At 39.2% G+C, this 8941-nt stretch overlaps 1 protein-coding gene across 1 annotated transcript in view; it reads left to right on the top strand.

Moving 5' to 3' along the window:
* The first annotated feature begins 677 nt into the window (after nt 1-677).
* COL3A1 (collagen, type III, alpha 1) overlaps nt 678-8941 on the top strand; it is a 51633-nt gene continuing 43369 nt past the window's right edge. The window contains exon 1 of the mRNA XM_014954479.1: nt 678-896. Within this exon, the coding sequence (XP_014809965.1) occupies nt 818-896 (79 nt within the window). The 5' untranslated portion in view covers nt 678-817. The remainder of the gene's footprint in view (nt 897-8941) is intronic.

Here is an 8941-nt window from a genome sequence, read left to right as displayed (position 1 = left end):
AAAAAGGTGGTACTTGTTCTGCATTCCTTTCAAATGTTGTAATGACAGCAGCAAAATGAATTATTTGAAAAGTTTTAGTTTGGGAAATTGGTGCTTCTGATTTGGGACATAGTTTTCTTCATGATTTTTTTTTTGTTTGCCTTCTCCCCAGGTCACACAAAATCATGGTGTGAGGCAGAGATGGTGAGAAAAGCTGTGGAACACAAGTGTTGCAATTTTCAGGCCTGCTTTTCATTAACTCTGATTGCTCATCAGTGGAAACACCCAGGTTTGCTCCTTCACTTCTGGGATTCTTTCAGTTTGTGCGGCCACATCAGGTATTTACCTATTATCTTTGTTTTGGAATGCTAAGAATTAAAAATCCTCTTTGGGCTGTATCCGTTGACTCCTAATTAACATGAAAAAATGCTTTACCAGAGGACTTTTTTTTCACATGCATATCTCTCACATACAGCTCACACAAACTATTCATATGCAGGCTCAGTGTGCATTTCATACGCGTGCTAAAGTTCCAGATGTGCTGTGTATCTTGTTTAGTGGACTTTATTCTTCTGTAAAGCCAAGAGAAATATTAATCATTCATTTACTGTTAGGGGATGGGTCTTCTTCTCATGTTTCAGTAAAGGGGGTGGAAAAGTAAAGTAAGCCAATTTTTTTCCTATTTAAGGCCAAAGCTGGGGAATGCTTGTGGCAGAGTTCTGTACATGGCCCGGTGCTGGAAGGGCAGGGAACAACCGATGTTGCTATTTTGAATAGATTTCTTTCCCCCCCCCCATTTTTATTTTTGCACAGAGAGTCTCATGTCTAATATTTAGACATGATGAGCTTTGTGCAAAAAGTAACTTTGCTCATTCTTGCCGTGTTTCAACCTTCAGTTATTTTGGCACAACAAGACGGTGAGTAATTCAAGCTTCTTATGATTTAATGTTTTTATTTTATTTTTATTTTCACCAATGATTTTAATAGCTTGTAAGAAATGTGTATTCACAGTTCTCACCAGAAAACTTTCCCTTCACTGATTCAGCAGTGTCAGATATTTAATGCTGAAGCTTGAAAGCTGCAGAAGTTTGCATTACCATCCCAAAGGCTTCTCTTTGCTTTGCTCTCTTCTCTGGTTAAAAGGAGTCTACGGGGCTTTCTGCCTCAGCTGCATTTGTTCTTGTTCTTACTTGTTTTCCTGTTACAGACACTGGAGAGTTTTTGAACTATTCTTTTAACTCTTGGAATAACATTTTAACTGTTAGCTCTGCGCTGCCTGGAAGTTATTTGTCACCAGCAATAAGTCTTTACTTCCAGCTTTTTGATTTGGAGTTTTCCTTTGTACTTGTACATTTTCCACTGGCAGCATGGGGGGTTGTTTAAACAATTTGCGTGCAGAAAAGAGCCTTGAAATTCTAAGCAGTTTTGATGAAGCAGCTTTTAAGAGCAATTTATGAAAATATGTAAGCTTATGGGATTTTTACTTTGACATAAAGCAGGAGGGTAAACTAATTCCCTCAGTGAAATAGTTTGAATTTTGCATCTGCAGGCTGTTTCTGTTCCTTACAAGACTGATTAGCAGCTGATGGTATCTAGGAGTCCATGAGAGTTATGTGTGTGCATGTTTACAAAGAACAAGAACACCAAAAACCAAATAAATATGGAATTTAGAGGGAGGGGGGAATACTTTGTAAACAATAATTCAACTTAAAGTGAAGATAATCGTAGTATGAGTATTTAAGTTAAACAGATGACATTCCACAAGTACAACTGACCTTTTTTGGATGTGCTCTGTTCCTACTTGCCAGACGTTGTAAACCAGACCTTCCTTAAGATAAAACATTTTTCTTTCTTGCAAATCTAAAAGATCTGCTAAGTTTTATTCCTGCATCGAGGCAACGAATAACTTTACAAATAACTTGAAAAGCAGCAGCCAAATAAACCGTAGTGCAGTAAAGGAAAGCCACATGCCTTTAAAACCACACCCTACCCTAGTCTGTATGGTACAAATCATGAAAATGATTATGTTAGCCATTTCATGGCAAATCTGTCTGCCTCTGCGTACCTGGAAAGGCACCTCTGCCGAGAGGTTGACTGTGAGTCCACCAGCAGGCTGTTGGCAGTGGAGCAGTTGGAGCTCAGGAAGCTCTGTGCATGAGCAAATCGAGTAACATCCTCTGCAACAGATGCGTGCCCAAATACCCGCCTCCCTCACCCAGCACAGGCACAGGAGAAGCCCTGAAAAGTATCTTAAAAAAACCACCAAACCCTAACCCATATAAAGATGTTCTATAAAGAGTAAATATACTGTGAACTGATGCTTATCTGTTTCTGCTTTTACAGTATATAAATTGTCTCTTCAGTAATCTTCAGTGAAGAAAATACTATAAAATCTGAGCAAGCATATGCTATGAGTTTGCTTACAGCAGTAAATAATATACATATTGCATATATTTAATATGCATTATGTGTATGTGTGTATATATATATATCTTTAGAGGGATAAGGACTAAGGGACCATGCAATACAAAAAGAAGGAATATCAGTTTATTTCTTCCAATAAACAAATCCCCCCCCCTACCCCGAGTGCCAGGTTTCTTTCCCTCACTCTGATCGTAGTCCTGGACATTTCTGAGGTTCAACACATATATTTAACTTAAGAAATGGTAAATTTTGGGCAGAAGAACAATATACAAATGAAGTGTGAGGGAGTATTCTCATTTTTCTGTCACATTCCTGTTTCATGGTGTAGTAACATTTCCTTACTGGGCTAAGTTCCATACTACTTACAGGGAAGAGGTAATGCAGAGAGACTGATAAAACACTAGTTATCCCTTAAAATATAGAATGCTGTCCTCTCTTTGGAATTTTCCTTTCTACACGTTTGAATATGCTTTTCTCACAGAAAATAGTAATTGAAGGAATTGATTATTAACATCAGTAATTCATGTGCAGGGCAGTGATGGACTGGGAATCCAAATTTTCCACAATTCAAAAAAGAATTTCCAGACATGCTAAAATGCTCTCTCTTGTCAAGAAAAATGTTTATATGGTTAGTATCAAATGTAAGTCAATATAAAACTTTCCTTGGGAAAGCTTGCCAGGAGACAAGACTTGGCAAGATATTAAGGAAACTGTTCAGAATACACTAAGTTTAGGATAGTCAGATGTACCTCTGGGCTATATGTTTCTTTGTCTCGCTGTAATAGCTAGGAGTGGAGATTTGAGTACAGCCTCAGGTTGAACCTCTTCAAAAGCTCAGGATCTGGATATTGTGGAACAAGGAATTTTCTGAGACTGCCAGGAACAAAAGCTGTATGTCCTGGTTACCCACTATGATACTTTTAGCCTGCATATGAAACCACCTATCCACATTTCAGGTTTTCTGATATGTGACAAGTTAGTGTAAGGCATTTGCAAGCCCTGACCATATTCAAGATAAAATGCCTCCTGATAGCTGACATGACATGAAGCTGGTGCTGCAGACATGACAGATGGTTCAGATTCTGGAAATGTATATTCAGTTCCACCATTTGAAGGCACCTTTGCATCCTGCATATTAAACTACCAAGAAGTGTAAGAATTTTTAATCCTTCTTTGGGAAAGAAATCTATCCTCTATCCAGCCAGCATGTTTTGTGCAAGCACTTGCTGGCCTCTTGGCCTACATTTGTACCATTTATCTTGAGTTTGTGTAGTCAATCTAGACAGCTACTTCCAGAAGACAGTATAAATTTTAGCTAGACAGACTGGAGGTATTTGGCAGTTTCCACTGACTGAAAAGGAAGCACGTGCACGGCCCTGCTCACATCAGTGCCAAAAGGGAGCTCAGATGGATTTGAGCCTGTCTCAGCTGCATGTGAGATGGTTAAGGGACATCTCAAACACCTGGATTGTGACACTTCTCGTATGTACACCCAATAGTCCTTGAGGAACTTCTCTGAGGTCATCAGGAAAACTCTAATTCTCTAAAAGCAGTGTGAGAGCAGAGCCAGAAACCCTTAATTATTATTCCAAATAATTTTTTGCTCTAAAGTAATTTAGCATTTTCCTTGTAAGTATTATCCTGGATGTTTGGTCAGGAAGCTCATTTCTGAGGTAATGACTGAATCTGAAAATTTCTCTGAGAAGACTTATTGACCTTTTTTATTACTTTCAGTTGCAAATTACATTTTTAAAATTAATTGCAACCATTAGATGTAGGTTTCAGGAGGCAGCACACGAAGAAATCTTTAAGCTGAGCACCCACTTCTGATCCCCCAGAAAAGAAGGATGAAATTTTAGGAAAACTTGTAAGCAGCTTGGTTTAGCCATTTTGCTTTCTTATTTTATTAATTGGAAAGGATTAGATAGGTAATGAAGTAGATGGGTACTGCATTGTATTTGTGAGAGTGCCAAACTGGTATTTTTAGCACTTAGCTATATGCAACATTGCATATATGTATTCTTCGTTGATAAATTAGCTAGCTTAAAGGTAAAGCTAATTACAATGAGAACTATCTTTCTTCAAAGGTGTTGGTACCACAGAAAAGTCCCCTTCCAGAGTTTTGAAGGTAAAACCAAATGATGCATGTCTGTGTGCCAACAGATAATTACACCATCTTAACTAACCTGGACTACATGAAAATATGAAGGATCAGGGGTCTACTGCTCTTCCATTTTTCCTAACTGTTTTTGACTAAGCAGACAGCAGGCAAGGATATGCTTAGGAAAACTGAAACATTCCTTTCTGGTCTGGAAAAATCATGCTAAATTAAAGCCTGGGGAATCCACCCCCTCTAAACATTATATATATGTTCTTGGAAATATGACAAATTTTATAAACACATTTTAGATCATACATCCCTGGAATACATTAGCCTTAGGAAAATTAGACCATTATACATCCCTTTCATTATTTTCCAAATTTGTTTTTGGTTTGAGACCAAATCAACATAGACTGACTTTTTTTAAAGAGGAGGTGGAGTTGGAAACATCCACTGCTTTATTACAAGGCTGAGGTAGAAGGGTGTTGTCTCTGGCATGAATATTACTGTTGATGCCTCAGTCAGCGTCATTACATTTGCTCCCTGCTTAGTGCTGCAGATTACAAGTAGATCCTATTTCCTCTTCCAGCTTCTGCCAAAGTTTTGAGGTTTGAAATAGGCAGCCAGGTGTCACTTGCAAAATCTTAGCTGATGCCAACCTTACACAACAGCTGGGTGTTAGTTTTAATTAATGCTATTCAAGAGAAAGGAAGGAGTGAATTACTAACACTTTTTTGTTTCACAGACTGGCTGGCAAACCAGACTGACATGGATCTTTTAGTCATTGTCCCAATTATGTGCTAATGTTGTTCAAACATTGTTTTAATCAGAAATGTGCAGAAAATGGGACATACCTGGCCTCATTAATTGAGAAAGTATGCTGTAGGTCAGTAATGGAAATGATGCAGACTGTCATTTGGCACTTTGGGTTAAAAGCAATCTTTTCAGAGTTTAAAGGTTCAGCCTACCAGTAGGGGGAAACAATAACAAAGCATGCTTTCCCAGGCTAGCGGGCAGCATGAAAACTGTATTGTTCTTGCTGTTTTCATGGTAGGTTAGTAATCTGGAGAAGAGCACAGGCCACAGCTGCTGCAACAGTTGCAAGTTTTAATTCGTTGGTTTGAAGTAATAATTCATCAAAACCCACAGAAGTGGAAATTAGTGCAATGGTCATGTCGATTAATACACCAGATTATACTGTTCTTTAGTCATGCTTGTTTAAGAAACTAGGGAAAAGATCCCAGCTAAGAAAAGGAAAACAGTTGGCAATGGTAAAGATATGTTGTTAACAAAATGGGCTTTTTTTTTGGTCTTGAAGTAACTGCATTAGATACCCACATCATTGCAGAAACTTGATGTGATGGAGCAAAAATTCAATTTATTATTGGCAACACCCAAAAAAATAAAACTCAAAGTTGAAAAGAATATAATAGGATCCTCTCTGATTCAACATGACAACTGTTAGCTCGGTCTCCTTGTGGTAGCTTGGTAAATTGTAGATTGCACAACTTTAACATGGTTTAGAGTTCAGTACCTACCACCTGCATGTCCATGGTTTTGAGACGTTCTGGTTTGGGGTTTTGGCAGATGATAAATAATCTTTAACTCAAAATGGAACAAAAATATTAGTTTCAGTATTTTGCCTGCTGCAGTACTTTAACAGACTACCCTTGTTTCAAAAACATCCATGATAATATACCGTGTAGTGAGTACTCCAGGAGTGATGCAAGAACTGTTGTTTAGTTTCTTTACCTTTGGCTGTTGCAGGGAGTGTGGTTGGGTGCAGAAGAATGCTGCAGCCCCTGGCTCTCAGCATGCTGCCCGTCTCCAGCCCAGGGGATCCAGTGGATTCCTGCTGGAAAGAAGGCTGTTTAGGGCTGTGCTGCTCATGGTGGTGTTATCTCTGTTACAGAGATGCTGTGTGGTGACTCACTGCAGTTGGTTTCCCATGGCCATCCTGCTACTAGATAAGGGAGCCAGTGCTCTGGCTTAGTTACTGCTGCAGGACAGCTGCTACTCTAGGGGTTTTCTTTCTTCCATTGAATCCTTAGATGCACAGGGTTTGCAAGGCTTTACTTTCTGTCCTCTCTGTGGCTTCCCTGACAAGAGATGTTTTGTCCCTGGAGAAATCTATAAGGAATTCCCACAGAATTTCCTGATCTTTCTCTATTTAGCAGTCAGACACTTTGTGTTTCAGGGAAATACAATTCCCATTTTTTTGTGCAGAGACCGTGCCATTTATATTTCTCACATTGGTTTGAGACTGTATAACAGTTTCAAAGATTAATCCTTATGTTGCTCCTGGCTGTGGCTGTTGAACTGATAATCGCCACAAGCGGTAAAAAACTATGTATTATAGGAGTCAGAAAGTCTCCTCTGTAAGTATAATAGTTGTGTTTAACCTATCTTAAGTGCCAGAAGGGTGCAAGAAGGAATAAGTTCCATCGGTGACTGTAGAGCAATCTTTCACACAGAGGCATAGTAAATTATATTTTGCATTTTCAAGCAGTCATTATTTTTTTCTCATCTTGTATTTCACAGGAAAGGTTTTCTCCATTTTGCTTTGAGAAAACCTAGCCTGCTTCCAACCACTGCTTTTATTTATTTATTTTCACTTCAGAGCCAATCTTCTTGTCTCCGAGTTTGCAAAGTTGAAGCCTCTGCCTGTTTCATGTCAAAATGACAATGGAAAACATGATATAACCCCCTCCAACAACAACCGTTTGTTGGCTTTAGTTTGGATAAGCTTCAGCCCTGGGACTTCTGGCTTTGTTTAGTGAAAGTACAGCAGAAGAGATTCCTTTCAGATTAGCTAAGAGACGACTTCCATTTTCCTTCATTTACGTCAAACCCTTCATTTAAACATGAACTATCAGAAAGAGAATGAAAACTGTACCTTCTTTAACAATGCTTGCAAATTTTTGTCTTGCTTTGATTCACACTGGTACTCTATGAAGAAACGTCTGCCAGGGAGGCGAAAGCATGCACAGGACATTGAACAGGAAGAATGTGATGATAATGGAAAGATACATAAGGCTGAATGTGTTTTGTTGTTTTAAAAGGCAAGGGCTTCTCTTACGGCTAAAGCAGCACCCAAATGAGTCTGAAGAAATTGGGGTTGTGACTTGTAGCTTTAAGACTTCAATGGAATTTGTACCAGAATGGCCTTTGGCATAAGCCAAAGCCATCCACTACCGCAGCAGACCCATCCCTTTCTGCTGCTGGTTTTCTCTTTCAGTCACTGTGCCTCCCACCCTAGAGGGTGGCACAAGCATCTCTGCTTTCCTGCCAAGCAGCAAAGGATTTTCTTCCATGTGCAGAACTTCTGTGGGCTGCTATGGTGGATTTAGGCACCGCTTTTATTCCCAGCCCCAGCACTGCGAAGGGCAGGAACACCCTGTGCACCTTTGCAGCAGTAGATAGGAGAGGATGATCTGTGTCTGGAAACTACTTCCCACAGCAATTTGACACTGGCAGTTCTTGGAAAACTTCTGGACATAATTAATTCTCACTGAACTTCCCCACAGTTCATGTCCAGTGACCAAGTGGTGCATTAGCAGGCTGTCTGCTGCAAATGTCTCTTTACTTCTGTTCTTTCCCTTCTTCTTCTGTCTCTTCTCCTTCTTTCCATTTTCTTTTAGGAAAAGATGCAAGGGCAAAACTGCAGCTTCTTTTTCAGACAGACACAAGAGAGACGATTCCTCACCCGAACACAGCTAATGGAAAATATGGGAAACATCGCTTATTGTTCCTTTGATGTTCAGCGTAATAGCCATGCTGAGCATCAAAGGAAAACAAACTACATCCCCCATGCTTTCCTTCAGCTATAAGCAGCAAAAATAGAATTCATATTCTCTTGGAAAACACTTTTATGTTCATGAGAGGCCCTTTTAAAAAAAATTATATTTTTTCCGTGTTTGGCTTTAAATCTACCGTATGGTGTTTTCTTGTTTCCCTACAGAGCAGTAGTCATTTTGTGCCAGCTGTTTAAGAGAAGAATGTCCTAGTGAAAGCAAACAATAGGCTGTGTAGTGGGAATTGCAAATCTTTGAAAAGAGTAATTGAAATCTGCTCAGACATTTTGAAGATTCTTTGCACAATGTTCTAAGCCTGTTGGTGGCTTAGTCGTTGGCAGGGTGGTCCTCTTTGTAGAACTCTCTTTTTTTGTATGAACAGAAAAGCATAAATGGGGGTTGGGGAGGAGGAGGCGAGAAAAGGGGAAGAAGAGAGGCGTTCAAGTCCAACTGATTCTTTTCCTGTTAGAGCAGCTGAAGAGAGAAAGAGCGTTGTAAACTTCTTTCAGTGAAGAATCAAAAAAAAAAAAAAAAAGAAAGCCCATTCTTTTATTGGGTTACCTCCAGTATGGAAAAAAAGTTCCATGTTCAAACGAAATGAAATAGGGTGATTTAACAAAAAAAAAAAAAAAAAGAAATTGGA

Source organism: Calidris pugnax, unplaced genomic scaffold, assembly GCF_001431845.1.
Source record: "Calidris pugnax isolate Ruff unplaced genomic scaffold, ASM143184v1 scaffold103, whole genome shotgun sequence".
Taxonomy (NCBI): domain Eukaryota; kingdom Metazoa; phylum Chordata; class Aves; order Charadriiformes; family Scolopacidae; genus Calidris; species Calidris pugnax.
The sequence above is the reverse complement of the archived record's forward strand: the minus strand, read 5'-3'. Positions and strand labels throughout refer to the sequence as shown.